The sequence below is a fragment of the Loxodonta africana genome, chromosome 21 (genome assembly GCF_030014295.1).
Source record: "Loxodonta africana isolate mLoxAfr1 chromosome 21, mLoxAfr1.hap2, whole genome shotgun sequence".
Lineage (NCBI taxonomy): Eukaryota > Metazoa > Chordata > Mammalia > Proboscidea > Elephantidae > Loxodonta > Loxodonta africana.
In genome coordinates, this window is record NC_087362.1 from 30,552,970 (window position 1) to 30,578,329 (window position 25,360).

The following is a 25,360-nucleotide window of genomic DNA, read 5'->3' on the forward strand; positions in this document are numbered from 1 at the left end:
AGCTGGTCTGCAGGGAGCCCCACCAGACAGTGCTCACAGGGATGGACTCCACACCTCTGTAGCCCAGCCATCTGCCTCCTGCCCCCGGGGAAACTGCTGCCAGGGCCACAAGCATGTCTGTAGGAACCCTGAACACCTTCTTCCCTGCGCTGCCTGTGGGATCCTAAGGGACCTCAGAACCAGCCACACCTCGTTTGAAACCACACCCACAAGTACTGACACCTGCAACTATCGCCAGCACCTATGAGAGGGCCTAGGGCTGTGACCCAGAGCTGGGTGAGGCCAGGAGCAAGCATGCCCACCCATCCCCAGGCAGGAGGCTGGCCTCGGGTGAACTATCCATTACTTACTATGAAATGGCACTAGAGTTGCTGTGGTCATAAATACATTTTATTTCATTAGAAATGCATAATTACAGTGTTTGCGAGCATCTCCCCCTAGAAAAGTAGGTAAGCAATATTTCCATCAAAATCGTTAGTTGTCTTTTGCACATACCTGTTTCCATTATGCTGAGCAGAACATACAGCAAAAGGCTTTTGCTGCTCCACTTTTTTTTTTTTTCAGTTTTCTTTTTTGTTATAAACACCATAGCAAATTAAAAAAAAAGCTGTTTAAACAGAGAAAAATATTGTAGTTCTTGATTTTTCCGTGAGTACTTAAAGCCATCGCACTGAGCTCCCGTCATTCTCTCCCGACACCAACAGCACAACCCAAAAGGAGTCGTCCAGCAGGAAGGTGTTTATGGTGGTCACCGCCCAGTCTGCCGGGACGCTTCTCTCCCGTGGACGGCGCATTTCAGACGCACTCTGGCGGATGCAGCAGTTGCCACCATGCGTGAGGCCGCAGGAGCAGCAAGAGCGGGTGGGGGCGCGTGCGGGTCTGAGGTGGCACGGCGCCACCTCACTGGATCTGGATGGCCCCGTGCTCTAGCTGCATCTCAGGCTGCATGGAAGGCTGCAGGCTCTCAGCCGTCTGCAGGAGGAGAAAGGTAGGCTTTACGTGTGTCTCCCCATAAAATACCCACCAGCCAGTCTCAGCTGCTCAGCTGTCAACAACTACAATGGCCCCACACAGAGGGACATCGGTGGAGTGGATGGTGACCTGTGGCCTATCCACAGGCAGGAGAGGACCCACCTGTGCGGCGGTAGTATGGTCGGTCACCGGTGCCAACTGGACATATTGGACCTGGATGTCACTGCCCTGGAGAGGTGACCCATCGACGCCTGCTGCGGTGGGGTCTGACGAGGCCACAGCGATCAGCTGGGCACCCTGCAGCACCTGGACAGATGGACAGACAGAGCAGAGGGTGCTGTCAGTGAGCCTGCTCACCCTAGACACTGAGGAGGGAGGAGGGCGCCACAGCGCACGTGGATGGCACCAGTTGTTGTTCAAACCTATCACTATTTTATTAACCCGCCACCAAGGAAATGGGCCCAGGCACCACACTATGTACTCTGGGATTCTATTTTGCTTCATAAACTATTTCAGAGTCATGTCTGGTTTGGTGCGAGAGCGAGAGAGTGAGAGTGAGAGAGAGAGAGTGTGTGAGTGTGTGTGTGTGTGTGTGTGTGCATGTGTGTGTGTGTGTGTGTGTGTGTGAGCATGTCATTCTGCTAGCTTAGAATACAAGCAACAGCTTCCAAAGAGTGAACAAAAGAGAACTGCTCAGGGTGACTCCCGAGAACACTATAATGCAGAATACAGAATATGAAACAGAGAGGCGATAACCAGTTCAAACCCTTCTGGAAATTGCTGTTGTTGGTACTTCCAAGGAAGAAGTGAGGGAGGCCAGGGGAGAGAGCAGGAAGGAATGGGAGGGGGCGGCACTTCCCCAGAGCATGAGAGGGGTAAGATCAAGAGGCACTCAAAGAGCTGCAAGTCGGGATGAAGACACAAAACAGAAATATGAGTTGAAAAATCAAACGCTCAAGCTCTAATAACAGGAAAGCTACGGACAATGAGCAACGAATAATGAATTAAATGAGGACAGAGACACTACAGTAGAACAGCTAAAGAATTCTTGGAGAAAGGGAATGCTGAGTTTCCAGGGATGTGAGGGTCTGATGAGGATTTCAATGAGATGAGAGAGGAGGAACACGTGCGTGCTGCCACATGAGTACCAAAACGATATCACTATGTGAGTACTGCTACATGAGTACTGCTATGTGAGTATCATCAAGGGACCACTGCCATGTGAGTATCACCACAATGACATCGCTATGTGAGTACTGCTACGTGAGTATCGCTACGTGAGTACTGCCACATGAGTACCAAAACGATATCACTATGTGAGTACTGCTACATGAGTACTGCTATGTGAGTATCATCAAGGGACCACTGCCATGTGAGTACCACCACAATGACATCGCTATGTGAGTACTGCTACGTGAGTATCGCTACGTGAGTACTGCCACATGAGTACCTCTATAATACTGCTATATGAGTACTACTACTGGTACTGCTACATATTGCCACGTGAGTACTGCCATGTGAGTACCACTACAACAATACTGCTATGTGTGTACACCTACGCCACCAGCAGCCCTCTTCTGCAGGCCACCTCACTTTGTCTTTCCAGCAATGCTGAGGGGAGAATTGGATCAATGGGATGGTGGGATGTGCTAGGAGGATGCTCAGCTGCCAGGGCCCGCTGGTGAGAGGACACGTGGGGTACAAAGATGACATCTGGACACCTTTATGGTACCTTTTATGAAGGGGTCTGGAGGAAGGAGACATTTTGCTTATAAGCAAACCAACCAGTAGATTTCTGTTAACAGGCCCGGGCCAACCCAAGCCTGAAGAGTATTATGGATTGGACTGTGTCCCCCAAAATATGATGAAGTCCTAATCCCTGCACCAGTGAATGTGACCCTGTTTGGAAAAACCAGGCTTTTCTCTGCAGACATGACCAGTAAACTAATGAGGTCACACCAGAGTAGGATGGGCCTAACTCTAACCCCTCCCAGTGGCTGCTTACAAAAGAGAAGCACAGCTGCGGAAACGGTCAAACACAGGGGAAGATGTCATGTGAGGATCATCTACAAGCCAAGGAACGCCAAGGATGGCCTGGGGCTGCCAGGAGCCGAAAAGGACAAGGAAGACTCCTCCCCTAGAGCTGACACAGAGCACAGCCCTGCTGTCACCCTAAACTTGGAGTTCTGGTATCCAGAACTCTTCTTTAAGGCCATCACCATGTGGTGTTTTGTTACTGAGGCCCCAGGGGACAATGACGGGATGAACAGGTGGCACAGTGAACACCTCTGCTCCCTCACCTCTACCCCCAATGAAATGGAAAAATCAGCTGGGAACCACTTCAGTCCCTACAGGTAATTACAAGTGACCATAGGTGTGGTCAGACTCAGCAGCCCAGGCATGGGGAGTGAGGCAGAGTTACACTGAGGGTGGTGGGGTGGAACGGCTGGAGAGCCCAGCCATGGGCAGGTACCACAAAGACGTGGATCACCACGGGCACCGTCTTCCTGGTCAAGACTCAGCACCCCTCCCACACCCTCACCTTCCCCATCTTACTATAACACAGGCCCATCAGAGGGGAGCCCGCCCTCACTCTCTCCATCTCACTATGATACAGGGCCATCAGAGGGAGTCTACCCCCTCCACCACACTATGACACAGGGCCATCAGAGGGGAGCCCAGCCCCTCCCCACACTCACTCTCTCCCCATCTCACTATGATACAGGGCCATCAGAGGGGAGCCCACTCCCTCCCCACCCTCACTCTCTCCCCATCTCACTATGACACAGAGCCATCAGAGGGGAGCCCACCCCGTCCCCACCCTCAGATTCCCCATCTCACTATGACACAGGGCCATCAGAGGGAGTCTACCCCCTCCCCACCCCACTATGACACAAGGCCATCAGAGGGGAGCCCAGGAGCCCAGTTCAGTGGTGGCACCTTCCACTCCTCAGGCCCAGCATTGGTCCTGCCCATCTCCTGGTATCTTTCTTACTGTGGCTCAAATATGAGGCCCTCTTTCCTATTCCCTCCTACCAAGGCTGAACCTTCACACTACTGGGATTCTCTGTTAAAAGAAAAACCCACATTCCCAGAACAGCCCGGGAGAGATGAAGAGAAGTCACAAGGGAGGTTTTCCAAACGGAAACAGGTTTTCCGAACGGAAACATCCTCTTGAATCAGAGACAGCCATAACAGCCCAATGAGAATTTTCACGCGCATACTGTAAAAACTCTGAAGCCCTATTAAAAGACTACTATTACAAGTGCATCCACCATTTGGATATGAAGATCCAACTGCAGGTGCATTAAATGCAAAATTACAGGGAAGTCTGAGGCCTGTGAGCAACAGTAAGGCACTGGTAAGCCTGAACCAATGAAACGGACATCAGTGGCCCCTGTGGATTTTAACCCAGCCGTCCAAGTCAGCTTAACTCAACTGAACAGCTCTCAGGATCAGAAACCTTGCCTTGATGAAGGCCCTTCACATTCACTGAACATGTGCCCTAGCAGGCTAGGGAAGGCTGCTGGCAGGATGCTGGCAGACCCCTCGGCATCTGACCACGCCCCACCCGAGGGGCCTGCTGCCAGCTCTGCCCCATTCCTCCCTGATCCCCAATGCAGGCATGACCTGGCTGCTCTCAGCCTCAGCAGCCTCCTGCAAATCCCTCCTTTCCAAAATGGAGCCCAGACAGCACATGGTTATGAGGGATCTACCGCAAGCCAGCTGCCAAAGGGACAGGAATGTGGTCCCAGAGCCAGCCACAGGAACCTACATTCTGGAACAAAGGCAGAACTGTGAAGACAATGAACTTCGCTCTAGGAAGAACTGAGCGCATCAGAGAGGGCTTAAAGATGCCGAGTGTTCTTGTAGCTGTGGTGACTCATGCACGTCCTGGGGATGAGGGGGGTAGTCCAGCCAGGAAGGACACAAAGAGAGACACCGCCTCGGACAGAGTGGATGGCCACGCAGGGGAGCCGGCCACAAGAAAAGACAGCCCGCTGGAGAGAACTGAGTGGGTTCTGGCTGGCACTCCATTACCAGGATGCTTAACTGGTTAGAAATAAGAATTCTTCCAAACTGGCCAGGAAGAGCCCCAGGTGGGTAGGAGGTGGCCTGCCTGTCCTGGCCATGTGTGAGCCCCACATCCCTCAGGGCCACATAGCACTGGTCCCATCAGGACAGGAAGGGGGTACTGTGGGTCCGCCACCATCATCTGGCAGCGGTCAGCTGGATGTTTCTAGCTGGGCTTTTGTCCTTAGCCTCTTTTTGGAGCGGCTGGTAGGTGGCCCCATCAACAAGATCCAGTGTGTGACCTCACTTTGTCAGCCCAGGAATGGAGACAGTCCGTTTCTTACCCAGGCAGCAGTCCAGGCTCAGCAGAGCTCCGGCTAACTGCTCTGCTTGTCAGCTGTCAGTGCTGGCCTGGAACACCGTGCTTTAGCTGGCAGCTGCGGCAAGGTTGTGTAATATCGCCACGACAAGGGTGGGTGTGGTTCTGCGTTATCTTCTCTCTGCAAGGACCGTGTCTTCTCCCCAGTCGCTAAATCTGAGGTCAATTTATGGAGCCATTTTGGTTCAAGGACCCCAAGTTATTGTCCCCATTCCTATCTCCACGACACTGTGAATTATCATGTCAATTTTGTATGATACTTGAATGTTACCTAATTCTCAGGGATCTAGAGATTTAAAAACAGCTAGCATAGTGTAGATGCCCTCTCAAAGAAATACGAAGAACACGTAACCAGGAGCCTCGGATCCCACCGACCCTGTTTCAAGGACAAGACAAAGGCCACACAGCTGGCACGCTGACAGCGGATCCTGAGCCTGGCCTGGCACTCAGGGCTGTGCACCTGCATCTCAGCAGACCAAATCCTAGTTCATCGTGCCATCCTGTATGACTGTTCAGGTGGCCTTGCTGCCTGCCCCTACTTCCATCCCAAGTCCCCTCAGCTGCCAAAGAGATCTCTCCAAAATGAAATACGACTCTCATTAACCTCCCTAAACCCCAAGTGCACATCAGGACAAACCCCTCCTAGCACGACACCACCACACCCTGCCTCCTGGCCTCTCTCCCAGCCCGAGGGATGGAAGCGCCGGTGTGCCGGCGGTGCCCTGCGCCACCTCCTGCCCCTCTGCAGGCCGCTCAGCTGCACTCAGAGCACCCACCTTGCCCAGTCCTGCTGCCCACAGCTGTCAGGAGCATCCACTCACCCCACGCCACCACCTGCTTCTGAAGCCTGGCTGCCTGCCCTCCCGCACTGTGGGGCTGCCCCACACCCAGCACTGTGCTCCACATCCCACACCATGCCTAGCAAGCGTCTGCCTCATGGCTGCCAGGCCACCCATGGGGGACAAGCCATTTAAAGGCCCATGCCCCCTCAGGGCATCACTCAGCATCTGACTGGTTCTCCAGCCCATCCAAGAGGGGGCAAGGAGGCCCAGAGGAGACTAAATCAGTACACCAAAGGGTGGTCCACTGAGTGACACAAGACGAAGCTGCATCATGCCCACACTACCTGCTCACCCTGCACCTCGTTGGGCCACCCGCCCGCCTAGGCCCTAAGCTTGGGCTGGGCATGCCCAGGGGTACCTACTGCGGGACAGTCTGACTTGAGTGGCTGCAAGGAGCAGAGTAGAGTGTGCTCAATTCTGAGCTGGAGGGGAGGGTCAGGGCAGGCTCCACCAAATCTAGACCATCCCGAACCTCCTGGGCTCCCTGACTGGTACATTTGAGCAAAGCTGCCTCGGCCATCCTACTGTCTGTGTAGGGAGGGCCTGGTGGACACGCCCTCTGATCCAGCCAAACGAAGCTTTCTTCCTGTTTGTTCTTCAAATACATCTTTAAGTGCTGCTTCATGAGTTTTCACACACATACTCTCACCACAGAGTCACACATATAGTCACTTGCTCACACGGTTGCACATACAGTGTCAGTCACACACACATACACTCACACTTCGTCACATACACACACTGTCACACATACACACACACACACAAAAACAAACCCAGTGCCGTCGAGTCTGTTCCGACGCATAGCGACCCTACAGGACAAAGTAGAACTGCCCCACAAGTTTCCAAGGAGCGCCTGGAAGATTCAAACTGCCAATCCTCTGGTTAACAGCCGTAGCACTTAACCACTACCCCACCAGAGTTTCCACACATACGCAGCCACATATATACATGCACACGGTCGCATTTACACACAGTCACACACACACACACATTGTTACACTCGTATACTCACACATTGTCACACACACTGTCACACACGTACACATAGTCACACATACTCATACATTGTTACACTCATGTATACACCCACTCACACATTGTCACACAGTCACACACATGTACACGCATATTGTCACACATACACACACCCACAGTCTCACACACATTGTCTTATAACACATGCATACATGCTCTCATACCAGCTACCCAAGCCCCTCATCTCTGTCTCCCACTGTCCATAGTCATGTCCTCTGTTTTCTTAACCCGAGCTCAGTGCTCCTCTTTCAGGCTTCTTTGGGAACTCCCTAGGTGCCGACAGTGCGTCGTCACGTGGTGGCTTCTGTATAGCTATCTAACGCGTCACGTGGCTGCGTCTTGTCTCTCGGTGTGTGTCTGGCCACTCCTCGTAGCAGACAAGGCCCTGCCCGCAGTCTCAGGACTGAGCAGAACTCAAGCTGTCTCTGGAAGACATAGACAGGGCCACCTACCTAGTGCACCCACACCCACCCACAAGCAAACATTTAGAAACCTGGGCCACCTCAGCTCTGACTGACACAATTGAGAGTGTTTACTCCCTGTGGCAAAAGCTGGTGGAAAAGCACAGCCACAAAATCCCAGTTGATGGGGTTTGTGACTCCAGTCAAATTTTGTCCCTCGGTAACAATGTGGCCCCACCATAGCTAGAAACACTCAGAATGGAAAAGAATGAGAGGTAACAGACTTGATCATAAATTCTCCAAATCACACAGCTATTTGCCTCCCGGTGGGCAGGGAAGACAGGCAGAGAGAAACAGGGTGCCACTCACTAACTGGTGCTGCAAGGCCATCTTGCCAGGTTTGCTAACTCCTGGGCTGCAATGTTTTGAAATGCTAAATTAAGATGTTAGATACTATATCGTAGTCATATTTTTGTAATCATTTTACATTTTAAAGTAAATTTAAGGTCAAATCATGTAACTATTTTTAAAGAAACTTATGAAATCGCAGGGCTAATTTCTGAGAAAGCCCTGCTTGTGCTCTGGTTTTGGCCACGAGCCACTACCCCCTACAAATGGAAGGCATTTTATGGTATCCGAAGAGTGATTTTTTTTTCCTGTCAGCACTGCCAATAAAATGACTTTTCACATGGTCTGTGCCACTGATTAAATCTTATGAATTATAATGTCACAAACCTCAGACTCTCGATCTGCAGCATTATAATAATGAAGAAAGGCATATTACCAGCCTAGCTGGTAAATGAACATAAAAGTACAGACATGTTTACAACTGGGAACTGATTCAAAAAGTCATGACTTTTACACTTTTTCACATCAGTTTTTTTTTTTCCTAAATTTTATTTATTTTGTTGTTGTTGAGAATACACACAGCCAAACGTACACTAATTCAACAGTTTCTACAAGTACTAGTGACACTGATTACATTCTTCAAGTTGTTCTGAGTTGTTCCTCCCTCATTAAGTCACGGCCCCCGAAGGTTCCTATCTAATCTTCTGAGTTCCTATTGTCAACCTGATCCCATACAGATAGTTCTTAAAAGAGCTAATGCTCAAGGCAGACCTTTTTTCACTAGTTAAGCTAAACTCGTTCAGTTTTAAGATGACTTCTGAGGATATTTTTGGTTTCAGGTTTAAAGTTAATTTCAGGACAATAGTTTCAAGAGTTCGTCCACTTTCCATGGCTCCAGGAAGTCCAGAGTCCACAGGAATTTGAAATTCTGTTCTACATTTTCCCCCTTTTGATCAGGATTCCTCTATGGAATCTTTGACCAAAATGTTCAGTGATGGTAGCTGGGCACCATTCAATTCTTCTGGTCTCATGGCAAAGGAGGCAGTTGTTCACGGAGGCAATTAGCCACACATTCCACATCCTCCTCTTATTCCTGACTCTTCTTCCTCTGTTGCTCCAGGTGAATAGAGGCCAATTCTAGTGCCTTAGATGGCCACTTGCAAGCTTTTAAGACCTCAGATACTACATAATGGACTAGGAGGTAGAACAAAAGCACTAAACACATTATTAGGCCAATTAACTGGGATGGCCCTTGAAACCGTGACCCTAAACCTCCAAACCAAGGAACCAAATCCCATGAGGTATTTGGTTATACGTAAATGGACTCAGTAGCTTTTTTTCTATCACTGTTGTAAATGTATCTATCACACAACTTCTGCCAATTCTATTTTTCACAGGTATACAACTAACTTATTGACAGCGATTCCAATAACTGGCTATGCAGCCCAGCCTTAATTAATGTGATTTTTCCATCATTGTTAACCCCCCTTTTCCTCTTCCCTCCCACCCCTGGTAACCCCTAATAAACTTTCTCCTTTATACATTTGACTTTTCTTGTCTTTTTATATAAGTGAGGTCATACAATATTTGTTCTTTTGTGATTGGCTTATTTAGTTCAGCATAATGTCTTCAAGCTCCATCCATACTAGACCATGTACCAAGACTTCATTTCTACTGCTGGCTGAGTAGTATTCCATTGTACGTATGTACCACATCTTGTTTACCCATTCATCTACTGATGGGCATTTAGATTGTTTCCATCTTTTGGCTATTGTGAATAGTGCTGCAACGAACACTAGTGTACAAGTCTCTGTTTGAGTCTCTGCTTTCAAGTCTTCTGGGTATATACCTAGCAGTGGGATTGTTGTATCATACGGTAGTTCTATTTTTAGGGTTTTGAGAAGGCACCACACTGTTCTCCACAATGGCTGTACCATTTTGCATTCCCACCAGCACTGGATAAGTGTTCCAATTTCCCCATGTCCTCACCAATGTCCGTTACTTTGTTTTTTGTTTTTTTAATCTTAGCCATCCTAGTGGGAGTGAAATGGTATCTCATTGTGGTTTTGATTTGCGTCGCTCTGATGGCTAATGATGCTGAGCATCTTTTCATGTGTTTGGCGGTCACATTGGTTTGGTTTTGATAAGTGTTTCAGAAATGAGAAACATTTAATTGGCAGGAAGAGCCTTTCAGCCACTTATGCTTACCCTTCCTGGCATTGTCGGGCTCTACACATGAACCCACTCTCATTGTTTCAAAGCAAAGACTTGACAAATGTGACCTCTAAAGGAAGGGCACGAGGGCAACGCTACTGTTCCATCCCCAGGAGAAAACCTGGGAGGGAGAGGTAGCTCTTCTCCTCAGGTGGGAATGGCTAACGCTCTGCACCATTAGGGAAGTGGGTTTCCTTGAGTAAAAAAGTGGCCCTAACTACAGCAGGAGGGAAGATTTAGCTTTTTACATGAAAAAAAATAACCTACCTCAAAACCCTTCCAGGAAGAACCAAGGTAAGGCACACTTCATGTTGTCCTCTAAAAAAGAGCTTTAAAATTAGAACAGATTCTCATCTAAATGCAATTAGTGTCTGTTGCCTAGAGTTGGAGAAGTGAATTTCGTGCTATTCCAATGCTGTTTTCTCCTCACACACAGTGAAAATAGCTTTATTGGCTTTTTCTTCTAATTACATAAACACATGGTTATTATTATAAAAATGTTTTAACAATGCCAAGAAATATAAAGGAAAAAAATCACCTAAACCACACCATATTAAGATAATCACCATGAAAATTCTGGGAACAGTCTTTTGCTCGATGGCTTTATGCATACACATAATAAAACTGTACACAAAACTAACTAGGTATGCTGTTTGCAGTCTTGTTTGCTTAAAGAATACAGTCAATGCTGCCAGCCCAGTGAGCTCTGCCGTGTCTTTCTTCATGCTCATGTATATGAAATCGTCTGTTTTCACAGGGGTTTCCTGGACACTGTCTTTTAAGAATGGAATCATATTGTATAGACTTGTCTGTACCTTGAAGCACTCTCTGAGTAACACACTGGGTCAGCTAGTATAGCTCTAACTCTGCTTTTTTTTTTTTTAAAAAAATAATTTTTATTGTGCTTTAAGTAAAAGTTTACAGGTCAAGTCAGTCTGTCACATATAAGCTTATATACACCTTACTCCATACTCCCACTTACTCTCCCCCTGATGAGTCAGCCCGCTCCCTCCTTCCAGTCTCTCCTTTCGTGATGGTTTTGCCAGTTTCTAACCCTCTCTACCTTCCTATCTCCCCTCCAGACAGGAGATGCCAACACAGTCTCAAGTGTCCACCTGATACAAGTAGCTCACTCTTCATCAGCATCTCTCTCCAACCCATTGTCCAGTCCCTTCCATGTCTGATGAGTTAGCTTCAGGAATGGTTCCTGTCCTGGGCCAACAGAAGGTTTGGGGACCATGACCACTGGGATTCTTCTAGTCTCAGTCAGACCATTAAGTCTGGTCTTTTTATGAGAATTTGGGGTCTGCATCCCACTGTTCTCCTGCTCCCTCAGGGGTTCTCTGTTGTGCTCCCTGTCAGGGCAGTCATCAGTTGTGGCCAGGTACCACATAGTTCTTCTGGTCTCAGGATGATGTAAGTCTCTGGTTCACGTGGCCCTTTCTGTCTCTTGGGCTCATAGTTATCATGTGACCTTGGTGTTCTTCATTCTCCTTTGATCCAGGTGGGTTGAGACCGATTGATGCATCTTAGATGGCTGCTTCTTAACATTTAAGACCCCAGACGCCACACTTCAAAGTGGGATGCAGAACGTTTTCATAATAGAATTATTTTGCTAACTGACTTAGAAGTCCCCTTAAGCCATAGTCCCCAAACCCCCACCCTTGCTCCGGTGACCTCTGAAGCATTCATCTAACTCTGCTTTTTAATGACTGCATAATATTCCAAGGTCTGGCTACACCACCATTTATTCATTTCTTTACTGACAGACAATCACTTTATTTCTGATTTTTTGCCACTATTAAAAATCTCCAATAGCATTTTTTTAGAGAAAACATCTTACTCCAAATTCTACCTATCAAAATTTTCTTAAATTGTTGTTGATATGTGCAGTCTAGTCGGTTCCAACTCAAAGTAACCCTATGAACAACAGAAGAGAACACTGCCCAGTCCTGTACCATCCTCACAATCCTTGCTGTTTAAACCCATTGTTGCAGCCACTGACCCTCTTTTTTTGCTGACCCTCTACTTTACCAAGCATAATGTCCTTCTCCAGGGACTGGTTCCTCCTGATAACATATCCAAAGTATGTGAGACAAAGTCTCGCCATCCTTGCTTCTCAGAAGCATTCTGGCTGTGTGTCTTCTAAAACAGATTTGTTTGCTCTTCTTGCAGTCCACAGTATATTCAGTATTCTTCAACACTGTAATTCAAAGGCATCAATTCTTCAGTCCTCCTTATTCATTGTATAGCTTTCACATGCATATGAGGTGACTGAAAATATCATGGTTTGGGTCAGGCGTACCTTAGTCCTCAAAGTGACATCTTTGCTTTTCAACACTTTCAACAGGTCTTTTGTAGATTTGCACATTGCGGTGTGTCATTTGATTTCCTGACTGCTGCTTCCATCCATGTTGATTATGGATTCAAGTAAAATGAAATCCTTTGCAATTTCAATCTTCTCTCCATTTATCATGATGTTGCTTATTGGACCAGTTGTGAGTGTGTTTTATGTTGAGATATAATCCATACTGAAGGCTGTAGTCTTTGATCTTCATCAGTAAGTGCTTCAAGTCTTCTTCACTTTCAGCAAGCATGGCTGTATCATCTGCGTATCATAGGCTGTTAAGGAGTCTTCCTCCAATCTCCTGACGCTGTGTTCTTCTTCATATGGTCCAGCTTCTCAGATTATTTGCTCGGCACACAAATTAAATAAGTATGATGAAAGGATAAAACCCTAACTCACACTTTTCCTGATTTTAAACCACACAGTATTCTCTTGTTCTGTTCAAATGACTGCCTCTTAGTCTATGCACAGGTGCCTCATGAGCACAATTGTGTGTTCTGGAATTCCCATTCTTCACAATGTTATCCGTTAATTTGTCATGATCCACACAGTTGAATACCTTTGCACAGTCAATAAAACACAGGTAAACATCCTTTTGCTACTCTCTGCTTTTAGCCAAGATTAACTCTTAGTCTAACTTATTATAGCTTATTATACTGACTAAAAAATAAAGACAGGTGCCACTCACAACACTTTATCTAAAAGAAGCTGGAAATGGGTACACACCACCAAATGTGTCTGCAGAATTTATTCTTAGATTCCAGGAAACGCACAACTTTAAGTTCTTTTGTTGTTTTTATGTGCTGTCAATTCCAACTCACAGTGATTCTATGTGACAAACTAGAGCTCCCCCATAGGGTTTTCTCGGCTGTCATCTTTACAAAAGCAGATCACCAGGCCTTTCTCCCACAGAGCTGTTTGGCAGTTAGTAATTTCTCTGCAGTACAGCAGGAAATGACATGGTCCCTAAGCCAAAAAACCAAAGCCATTGCCATCAAAGCAATTCCGACTCACAACAACCCCATGTGACAGAGGAGAACTGCTCCATAGGGTTTTCTAGGGTGTAATCTTTACCAGATCACCAGGCCTTTCTCTCGCAGGGCTGTTTTGCAGCTAGTAATTTCTCTGCAGTACAGCAGGAAATGAAGTGGTCTTTAGACTCCATTAATTAGCTGTGTGACTGTGGGCTCCACCACCTGGGCCTGCCTTTTCCTTTTGCCTTACTCCCACATCAGCACCTCATTCCCCCAAAGACCGACCTGCCAGGCCACTCTCCTTACTTCCCATCTCTGCTGTCACATGACAGCCCTTCCTCTCAGCAATCGTGTGAGGCACCCCCCCCACGTGACCTGCTCTCTCCAGCGGGGCAGGTACCCAGGTGTGGTGTGGCGCTAACATCCAATGGCACTGCAGCAGGAAGGGAGGAAGGGAAGACGTCTTTGACACACCTGTGTCCCCTGCCCAGGAGCAAGCCTTGCTGAGGTGGGCAAAGGGGAGCAGTCCCCATGGCAAGATACCCTTCCCCCCACCTCCCGTTCCGTGCCTTGGAGGTGGTTAGGATGGGTTGGTGCTGCTTCACCTGCTCCCAGGCCCCGAGCTCAGGAACCAATAGTAGGACGTCCACCTCCGTCCAACTCCAACACTGGGAGTGAGAGGCGGTTCTCCAGATAAAGCAAATTCCAGGCGTTTTCTAGGTAATCCTCAAAATCAGTATCTTTTCATTTGGAAAAGCTACCGTAAGGTGAGGTTGACATCAGAGCACATATATTCTCAAAACTGTGTTACAATTGTGAAGGAAGGAAAAAAGCAGCAAGAGAGAGATCCACAGGCCCAATCTACAGAGGCTATATTTCCATCACGAACGAGCAGTCTGTTGTTCTTTGCAGGAACCTCACCTAACTAGAACGTCTTTATTACGTTTTAGCCCATGGCAAACAAGGGAGAGAAAATAAAAGCCTATTTTTGCAGTACATTTTTTATAAAACCACAAGGCTGAGGATAATTCAGGTACGCAGGAGACCCAACATATCCTTCTGTATTTGACACAGCACTGACTCCAGGTCCCTGCACCACCTGAGGAAATCCGTAAATAATGGAGCAGGTTTATCGATGTGTCCTAAAAGTATGGGCTAGAAGTTAATCAATACGTATTTATTAAGACTCCAGAACAGTGGGTAAAGATGCTCTGATTGTGTTTAAATGGATCTGTGTGAGCTTATGCAGACAGGGCAGATCAGAAATCGCCAAGAGTCACTCCTTGGGTAAGATGAGAGTCCAGGACAGGGAGAACACTCATTTTTCCATTTACCTTGTGTACTACTGTAGTTTTTTACCATCTGCCATTTTTATAACAAAAATAAATGGATATATGTAACTGAGCAAGGACTTTGTGCCCAACAACAGGGAAGGGCAATGAGGACTATAAAGATGACCCTGCCAGGTCTCCTTCCTCTCAGGACTAATGCTACAGCCTAGTGGTGGAAATAAGGCATAAATAACTTGCCCAAAGTAAGAAGTGGCTGGTGTCATAGTGAGCCACAAATAAAGGGGCTGAGAGATGAGGACAGAGGCCCAGGGGTGGAGCAAGGGTAGTGGGTGCCCAGGGACAATCTCTAAGTTGCACCCCCGCCACCAATTTGAGTGCCCAGGGGCAATTTCTAAGTTGTCCTCCCCCCCAATTTCAAGATGAATAGATGATGATAGGGCAGCAATATGCAGCAGAAATGCCTTCCCCCTCTTGTCCAGCTGCCAGAGTCAGGTACCTTTCATATTTGTGGCACCTCAGAATGTCATTCCACGCCTCATCTGGCGGCCCCCTGGACTTGCCCCCATCTGGCCCCACTCCACGCCTCTGCAGAGGCCTCATCCCTCCAACAGGCTGACCAGGGAAGCTCTGCAGCTAGGACACGCCATCGGGTATGGATACAGACAAGCAAGCTGGGGACAGTACTGGCTATCCCAGGTATATATGCACCTCCTTTCTTTAAAAATCATCCTATCCTGAAGGCAAGGAGCCCTGGTGGCACAATGGTTAAAGCACCTGGCTGCTAATCAAAAGTTCAGTGGTTCGAACCCACCAGCCCCTCCTTGGGCAAAAGATGTGGCAGTTTGCTTCTGTGAAGATTTACAGCCTTGGAAACCCTATGGGGCAGTTCTACTCTGTCTTACAGGGTCACTATGAGTTGGAATCAACTCAACAGCAGTGAGTTTGGACCCTGAAGGCAGGAAATCTTTCCAGTACCCAATGCAAGGAACACACGTGAATGAGTGAAGACATGTGCCATTCAAATCAGTTACACAAACATCTGTGATTGCCTGCTTCTTGGCTGGGCTGCTATGGTTTGGAAGCCCCTCAAAGCATTGCCCATCCCTTGAAAGATACAGCCAGCTGAGATATAACTGGTTGACTGGATTTGATCTTACAGTGTTGGTAAAAAAAACCCACACAGGTCAAATCCTCGATGCAGAGCAGCAAACATGAAGAGCTACACTGAAGACAATGCTGATGACCGACCTCAGCACCAAGATGATGGACTCGTTAGGCATTCGCTCTAGTCAGTCCCCACTGCAGACAAGTGGCAGGAAGGCCAGGGCTTGAGCCTGTCCTCCTGTATGAAGTGAGCACCAATGTCTAACTGGGCACTGGGTCCTGGACCTAGATAAGCTCCGCAGGGTGGGGAGGACAAGCACACAGATAGGTCCACTCATCTTCTGACAACCAGCCTTCAGGTCTTTCTCCAGTTGGCCTGCCTAGTTTTTACCTAACCAGGCTCTAGTAATGGCAGAGGAGATGCCAGGTGCCTCACCTCCGGGCTCCACCTAGCTAGCGGTGGCTGAGCTTGCAGTGACCCATTGCTATAACTTAGGGTGTGGGCACTGCAATTTCTCCAGCCTCCTTTAGGGCTCCCCCTGTGCGTGAGAGCCAGAGCCAGGCATTTCAGACAAAGGAAACACGGCCTGGGCACAGATCTGAAGCACCTACTGCAGGAGTCCTGAACCTTGAGTGCAGGTTTCTGAGCACACACATCTGGTTTCCCTCCAGGCACTGCCAATTCTGAGGCTCCATTTAATACCCAACTGAGATAATGCAAAACTGATGCAAGCCTAAAGTAAGTGCAAGAAGCCTGAAGACTTTTCAGTATATTCAGATGTAAAACTCTGAATCCTGAATCCAACCAAGAATTGGCACAGATGCGAAAAAAATTCATGCACTTAAAAAAAAAAACACACTTTCAATACTCTGTTTAATTAAGCGTGTGGCCACAGACACAGACGAGGCCACACCAGAGGTTAACGGTTTACTCATCTTTATCGTTTGCTTTTGACTCCAACATTTCAAAGTAACGCAGTCAGTCACATTGATTCTTTCAAATCTAGATGCTAATTTCAAAGAGTAGCTCCCTCGTAATAGGAAAATGAGGTGTTTGGGTAAGACACCGGCCTGTCCCAGCAATATCTCCAAACCACCAACCAGATCCGGAGACATACCAGCCTAAAGTTCTTTTTGTACAACAAACGGCAAGAGACAAATTACAACTCTTAAGCCTTTAAACCCACTGACAAAAACACAACTGTGTTTCTAGAATGCCACTGTGAGTGCTATCATAGACCAGATGCGATCGCCCGTGACTGGACGGTTGGCACTTGAGCACCAACAGGAGATGCCACAGGCACATTCAGGAGGACCCTCTGAGCCAGAGAACAGGACCCTGCACAGGGACCCCCGCAGGCCTGGGCTCCAGTCAAGCAACACGGATTTGAAGCACGCCCTCCAGCCAGGGGATAGCAGCTATTAAGCCAGATGTTCACTTCGGAGAAGATGGAAGCCAAAGACGACCCCAGGGACCCCAGCACTGAGACTCTGTTCACAGTAAGTGTCCAGTGGCAGCAGCAGTAAAATGCAGTTTATGCTCATCAGCACTGTGGGTCAGCCAGTCTCTGAGTACTAAACTTCAAACCCGACCTGGGAGAGAGCAAAACAAAACCTAAAAAATATAACCAAGCAGGAAGGGAAGTCTGGAGATATTTGATATTCATCCCCCATCACTCCAAATAGGGCAGCATTCCTGGGAACAAATCTTAACCATGTGTCTTAAAACTTTCCAGCTGATTGGGCCAGAAAACGGAGTCAACAACTCAAGCAAAGTCAAATCCAAGCCCCTTCACATTGGGTCAAGTAAGCCTGGCATCTCTGGCTTCCAGATGGGGAGGTGGGGCAGGTGGGGAGTGAAGAGAAAGAGCAGGAAGCAAATAAAAGGTTTATGTTAATGACTGCACACCACATCTCAACAATAACATTACTGGCCCCACATGCTGAGTCCCCTACCACCACTACCAGCTGTGCCCCATGGGCCGCAGCCCAGCTCACCTGCCTCTGGTGGGAAACATGGGCTAATTTACACTGTACAGACAGAACGTGCTATTTCCAAACACATTCATGTGGGAAAATAAAAACTCTGTCTAAATGTGACAATTACTCGTCTTCATTGCATAGTTTATTCTTGGCAACAAATTCTGAGGTTAGTAAGAGGTCATTTTCAAACTAGTTAATACCAAGAGTCAGAAACTGCTGCAAATGCTTAACTTCAGGTGTAAAGGAGCTCTTCAAACGTTCCCCAGGTGAGAAGGCACCCAAAGAGCAGTGCTGAACCTTCACCCCACAGTGAGCTCCCCTGGGAGAAGAGTGGGGTTGGGGAGGCACTGTACACAGAGCAGTGCTGAACCTTCAGCCAACAGTGAGCACCCCTGGGAGAGGAGTACGGCTGGGGAGGGACTGTACACAGAGCAGTGCTGAACCTTCAGCCAACAGTGAGCACCCCTGGGAGAGGAGTACGGCTGGGGAGGGACTGTACACAGAGCAGTGCTGAACCTTCAGCCAACAGTGAGCACCCCTGGGAGAGGAGTACGGCTGGGGAGGGACTGTACACAGAGCAGTGCTGAACCTTCAGCCAACAGTGAGCTCCCCTGGGAGAGGAGTACGGCTGGGGAGGGACTGTACACAGAGCAGTGCTGAACCTTCAGCCAACAGTGAGCTCCCCTGGGAGAAGAGTGCGGTTGGGGAGGCACTGTAAACGGGGGTGATTTCACACTTGACCCTATGGTAGATGTCTACACTGTACAGTGGGTGCCTGTGTTCACACCATACCTCAGGCGATAAGACCAGGAAACCACCACTGCCAACTAAACATAAAAAAGGAAGCAAGTGATAGAAAATGTTTTTGTACAGGATTCCATTTCAGAAACAAACGCATGCCAGGTATGGCGCTCAAGCTACAGTAGTTATGCAGTAACCTATTCGTTCTTAGACCCTTTTAAACGTTTTAAGTAAAACTTAATGATTCCTAACATGAAACAAGGGTTTAGCTCTCACACACACAGGATGAATTCCTACTGACCACAGGCAGCACTGGGCCATCCCAGAGGGACACCACGCTGACCCCACAGCCTGCCTGGGTCAGAGCTTCCTCCTTGGGTGAGGACAAAACCCCAGCAGGGTGCTGGGAGTCATGAGGCTGGCGTGATCATCTGATGAGAGACGTGGCCCAGGTTCCTCAGGAGCAGAGGCTTAGCCAAGGATGCAAACCGTTGCTCTTCTTACTCTGACGACACCAGACCAAGCTCACCCACAAACACTCAATGAGGTAGACCCAGAGGCAGAGAGTGGGGTTTGGGTTCTGGATAGACCTCACAAAGGTAGGCCTCAAACCACTTGTCCAGGTACATGTGCTTGATGAGACTGGTTTTTCACAGCCAGGAGTAGGCCAGGAGCAGTCAAGAAACAGCAGGAAATTCAAGAACGGAGGGAGGCTCCTAGGACTGCCCCCTGGAAACCAACAGACTCATGGGAGGAATGTGAAGCCTCCCAACCCTGGTAAAAGCAGGGCCATTGTTATTCAACACATGTGCTAGGGCAGGCCTCCCTCTCTGCAGGCTGCCTGTCATCCCAAGGTGGGTCAGATGAAAGCAGGGGTATGGTGGGGAGAAGAGGGGGCTTGACGAGGGGTGTAGGCAGAGCCTCACAGCCCTCAGTACCTCTCAGAGGTAATGTGACACCTGTCATCCTGGAGACTGGGATTCTCAGCAAGGGTACCTGTGAGGGGCACTACAACTAATGGTTTAAAAAACAGAAAGACAAACTAAAAATGTGCAAATGACTTAATCTTCAAGTAAAGTCAAGCCAATTCAAGACTGTCTCAACAACAACAAAAATAGCAGCTGCCATGGGCTAAGTGCCAGGCACTGTGCTGAGCACTTTACAGGACCCAAATCACTGACCCCTTCTGCCCCTCTTGGTAGGGACCATCACTATGTCTACCTCACAGATGAGGACACTGAAGCATGGATGTTTGCCCAAGGCTACACGGCTAATAAGAAACAGAGCTGGGATTCAAACCCAGAGCTAGGGCCCTCAGAAGCGTGTCCTCTTTCCCCGGAATCATGGCCTCGCTCGAACTCGTGGAGGCCGTGTGGGCCTGGCACGTGGAGGTATTCCAGAAATGTCTGCAAGGTATACAGTTGTTCTTCAAGATTCCATAAACCAGTGTGACGGGTTGTCATAGCTGGCTCACTATTCCTTCATTTGCAGAGGACAAAAAATTAGAACCTGCTGCTCACAAAGAGCGGATATGTGTTAATAAAAGTTCCAAGCCCCAAAAATTTCTCAGACATTACAAGAACAGTCACTGAAATGGTAGCAAGGCTTGCAACTTCAAACTAGAAAAAGGTCTTCAATGAAAGCCAGCCGTCTATGCAGCGTTTGCATCTGAGTGGTGCACCTGGCACCCATGAAGCCCCATGAGACCCCACACAGCCCTTCACAGCGTGCAGCCCCTCACGGCACATGGCCCAGCCACACTCACACTGTGGAGGTGCTGGATCTCAAATTCTACCACTCAGCACAAAAGCTGAGCAGCTAAAAATCTATAGAAAAGCAGTGACAGATAATTAGAATAATCTGGGGCCCAGAGCACAAAGGGAAAAACTTGGGGATTCTGGCGGAAACAATGAGACCATCGTCACACTCATCACAGGCACCAGGATAGCCTGGACAGGCTCCTGGCCACGCTCTTCACTGGGCGAAGCTTTCAGCACTGTGTAGAGTCAGAATTATGCCCCCAATCTCCACCATGCCAGGACACTTCTATAGAAAAGAAGCCAGTCTGGAAAAAAAAAACTCACAAAGAGCCAGGCTTTTTACATGTTTAAATCAAAACATAAAGTACCTTATGAGACAATATGCATTTAAGATGCAGCTCTCTTGCTCACCCACCGATATGGAACCGTGCTATTCAATGAACACCTGCTTTTATGACTAGCACCCTAGCCAGCCCCTGAGCAGAGAGCTTTCCACCGACTCCCACCCTCAGGCTCTGAGCAGTGTGGAGTGGTAATATCTGGTGCGGTCTGCAAAGCTGAAACCACATGGAAAATGGTGGTACAGCAGCCTGGCCAAGAGCTCACAAGGTCAAGTGTCCACTCACAGGTGACAGGCACTCAAATACACAGCCAGCCTGCGCAGTCAAGAGGGTACAGCCCACATTGTTTAGAGAACCGCTCTGACTTGATTTACATCTATCACTTCTCTCTCAGTGGTACAGCGACAATGGTTCAAGTCTGTAAGTCACGAACAAGGACTCAGATCCACATTCAACAGGTGGATGTACCCTCTGCCCTTCTACGGTATCTTGTAGGAATGGGGTTTAATGTGTGTGCCAGGACCCTGGAGAGAATGTGCCCACAGACCTCCACCAGGACAGCGCCGGTCATACCTGTGTGTGCCAGTGCCCTGGAGAAAATGTGCCCACAGACCTCCACCAGGACAGCACCTGTCATACCTGTGTATGCCAGGGCCCTGGAGAGAACATGCCCACAGACCTCTACCACGACAGGGCCAGTCATACCTGTGTGTGCCAGGGCCCTGGAGAGAACGTGCCCACAGACCTCTACCAGAACAGCATAGGTCACCTCAGAGTGCCTCCTGATACATCTTGTCCCATCCTTACCTGTGAGGCAGGCCCTAAGGAAATGAAGTGGAAGCACGAGTGGTGGGCACCGTGGCTAGGAAGTCTGGAGATGGGTGGCTTCTGGCTTCACACCTGAACCCCAGCTGGACAGTTGCCCATTGTTCCAGGCTTGGCTCCATGGCTGCCCAGGTCAGTGGTCACCTTGTGCTCGCATCTGTGCTTGTGAAGGCCCTGTGAGGTGTGCAGTGTTGTGCCTAGGGCTCTCTCCCCAGTGAGGTCATGTGCTGCTAACAGACAGGTGATTATTCCCGGGGCGGGTCGGGGAGGGGGGGCACCACAACTTTGCCAAGGTTTTTACTTCAAACTTATCTGCACGCCTTGGTGGGTTTTCTTCGTCCACCAGCCAGGCACTGCGTGAGCTAGGCCGGAGCTTACATGTTTGCTGAGTGTCCCTCAGACGAAGGGTACAGTATTGAGTGTTATGTCTGATGATGTAGAATGTCAAATGAGGTGTTGGAAGCAAGAAGCAGAGTTACAAATGAGTCTGAGGTCACCTTACAAGCTTTGTTGGTTTGACTTTGGTAGTCAATACAAAACAATGCCTAAATTTAAAAAATAAATTATGTATTTGTTTCACAGGAAAACAAATCCCAGGTGATTTTTCTACCCTGATTGCATATTATGCACAGAGCCAATTCTGCAGAGCAGCAATCAGTTCAAGGTTCTCCTAACTACACACATACACACACACACACACTACACCCACACCCACATGCACACACACGTTATTACAGATACCTAATGGCCTTGGACATCACACTTTTCCTCCTCTCTAAGCCCAGTGGGCACATCACACGTTTCATCTCATTTTAGACTGCAAATTGTCAGAGGAAACGGGAAGAAAGATGGCAGTAGGTCTTACCGAATATTTGCCAATGTTTCACAGTATCGCCCTTGTGAGAGGAGACACAGGCCCACCAGCTGTTCCGTGCGGCTCCATCAGAAGTCTGCATCTGCTCCTGAGCAGAGGAGGCTGTGGCATAGGCGGCTGAGCTGGTTCCACCATGCACTGTGCCAAGTTTCAACACATAAATCCTTATGAGGCCCAGAACTGCGCACGGTTAACAAAGCTCACGTAGACACCAGCCTCTTGGCAATCTGATTCTGCCCAATTCCTTAGCCTATCAGTGCCAAAGCACTGCAAATCACAGGCTTCCAAGTGAGGGAGAAAGGGGCCTTTGTTCTCATTGTCCTTTTCACATTTTCCCAACACTCCGTGAGTGAGTTAAAAAACAGAGGACTCTCTTTCAGTCATTTCCACACACTGTTGGCAATAGCATTCATATCTGAGCCAGGCAGCCTATTCAGCACTGGAACTATGATTTCTGGATGAAAGATACCTCACAAGTACACAATGAATTTAACGGTCACTCCACGTGCTTCACTCTCAAAGTGAGCAAAAAAAGTGCCAAATTGTATTATGCCTGAAAAAATTTTCCTCCTACAGAAATTCTGTCATTTAATAGTCAGATTAATGTGACTTTAATTAGGACTCTTCGACACAAAGCACCCATGTCTTCTGATACACTGACAGCGCACTGTCAGAACTCAGCACAGCAGGTGCCACTGTCTACCACTGCCTCCACCAGGGTGCCTGGCTCTGTCTGCCACTCCATTCACCATGGTCCCCCTGCCCCGTCTGCTACTCTGTCTACCGTGGCGTCCAACGAGCAGCACCTTGAACACCCTCCAGTGCTCATTGCTCAGCGTCCTGAAGTGACAGCAACATCCTCTTGGCGTCTCAAGGCTCTGGAGACCAGCCAGGGCCACAACACGTGCAAAGCACAGCACACACTGCACAGCCTCCCAGCCCAGAGAGGCCCTTGGCTTTCTCCACCTGTTTCGAGTCAAGACTCTTCACACAGCACAGCAACTTCCCTCTGGAATGTGAATACCAGAGTCCTACCCCACCAGAGCTGAGGGGCTGCAGGGCCTTCTTCAACTTTATAAAACTTGGGCCAGTCCGAGCTACTTGAGCTACACCAGGGAAAAGTGGCCCTGGTTGGAATGGGGACCAAATGCCCTAAGGTTATTTCTAATTTCTTTGATGAGGAAGAAGTAATAATGTCTGCAGGTTCCTACAAGAGTTTCAAGAGGTATTCCAGTGCAGGAGAGCTCACCTTCCACCCCCTCACTCCTGCATAGCTAGAAATTGAGTCTGGTTCAGTAGTGATAGCTTGGTGTTGTTTTACCGGATAGCAGCCACACTGACATCCTGACAGAATTCCCAGGCCTAACAACCCCTCTCCCTTCACTCGCTGCTCTGCCTGGAGGCAGGCTCGGTGCCCTCACACCTGCCACGGTGCACACTCAGAGCCGCCTCCACTCACGACACAGCAGGCCCATGGACAGACAACCGAAACCTGTTTACTAAGACTGCAGTAGAAAAGAAATCACAAGTCCTACTTAGGCAGAAAAATGTGCATAAACACAGATCCTACTGAAAAGAAATTTTAATTACTCAGAAGTCACACTTTTTCAGCCTACTGAGTTAGAAACCTTAATTAAGTACTCTTCCATACGTTTTCAGGTTATTACTCATGATTAAAAGAATTGGTGAACCTATACTACTTTTTTAAATAGCTTAAAAATGGCTGTGCTCATTTGGAATAATTACTATTGTTTTCATTCATTCATTCAACAAGTAATCATTGAGTATTGACATGGTACTGTGGTACAGTACACTGGGTACAGTGAGGACTACAAATGGATAAGACTTGGATCTAATTTTATTAAAGCTATTTTATTTAACCTTTTAAACATTTATTTGAAAATGATGCAACTGATCAAAAATTATTCTCAAATTATCAGGCCTTGCATCCCCCCTCACTTGACTGTCTTGAGTCACGAGCGTCTGATGTAGGCATGAAACTAGAGGGGACTTTGGGAAAGGCAGCACAGTGATCAATGTGAAATGCATCCCATAACCAGAAGTGCCCAGTGGGTTTTACCATTAAGCCTTCTTCAAACTCAACAGGGAGCCCCTTCAAAGATACAACTGCTTCAACTCTCTAAATTACTGAAAATATGAGTTTACATTATGATTTCATCTAAGTTCTCAAATAAAAAAAAAAATTATATCCTTCTCAACCACAAACTCCCTAGCTTGCCCTGGGTCCTTCTTGGGCTGCAGGAGTCTTCCGTGTTACAATCACTGGGACAATGTGCAAGAGACTCAACAGGGACAGAGACAGGACTCAGAAATAGCAGACAGGTGGCAGAAATGGCCTCCCTGCTGCTCACACAGCGGACCGGGAAGCTGCAGGGCAGTGAGCTCTGGGTATCTGTGACCACTCTGTATCTGGTCAATTTTGTTTCTGTCAGGGGACCAAGAAAACTCCTGAAGAGTAACAGCCAGAGGAGGAAATGTCAGGGATGCCCACTGTCCATCAGGACCAGCCGCATCAGACCAGACAATGAACAACATCGCTGAGACCGCTATCCAGGGTGGGCCCCCTGGCACTTTGCGCAGCCAGAGCTGGGCGGCTCAGGCCATGCGTATCTTGACCAGGTGGCAGGAGATGTGCATGTGTCTTTGTGACTTTTCTAGGATATTTTTTGGAACTGGTCAACACCAAACTCACACTCTACTTCTGAACTTTTATAGCTTAAATTATATTTTCCACCATTTCTGGTGGGGAAGGCTTTTCCATGAGGGATTAATTCCCCCGGCTACCTCAGTTCTCCAATATTTCTGTCTGTGCCCTGGCATGCAGTACAGGAATGTATTTTCTTGAAAGTAATATTTTTATTAGAAATGAAGTGACAGGGTGTGTGCCGTC

The 25,360-nt window shown here is 48.2% G+C and overlaps 1 protein-coding gene across 7 annotated transcripts in view; it reads right to left on the reverse strand.

Annotated features, from left to right (window-relative positions):
• Positions 1 to 368: 368 nt before the first annotated feature.
• BANP (BTG3 associated nuclear protein) overlaps positions 369 to 25,360 on the reverse strand; it is a 99,052-nt gene continuing 74,060 nt past the window's right edge. For 5 of the 7 annotated variants that reach the window (XM_003418065.4, XM_010597810.3, XM_003418063.4 and 2 more), the window contains 2 exons: positions 1,135 to 1,278; positions 369 to 972 (listed from right to left, as the gene is read on the reverse strand). In XM_003418065.4, coding sequence (XP_003418113.1) covers positions 901 to 972; positions 1,135 to 1,278 — 216 coding nt within the window. In that variant the 3' untranslated portion in view covers positions 369 to 900. Of the gene's footprint in view, positions 973 to 1,134; positions 1,279 to 22,440; positions 22,588 to 25,360 lie in introns of those variants that run through there. The other 2 variants (XM_064273676.1, XM_064273675.1) reach the window with 1 other exon arrangement.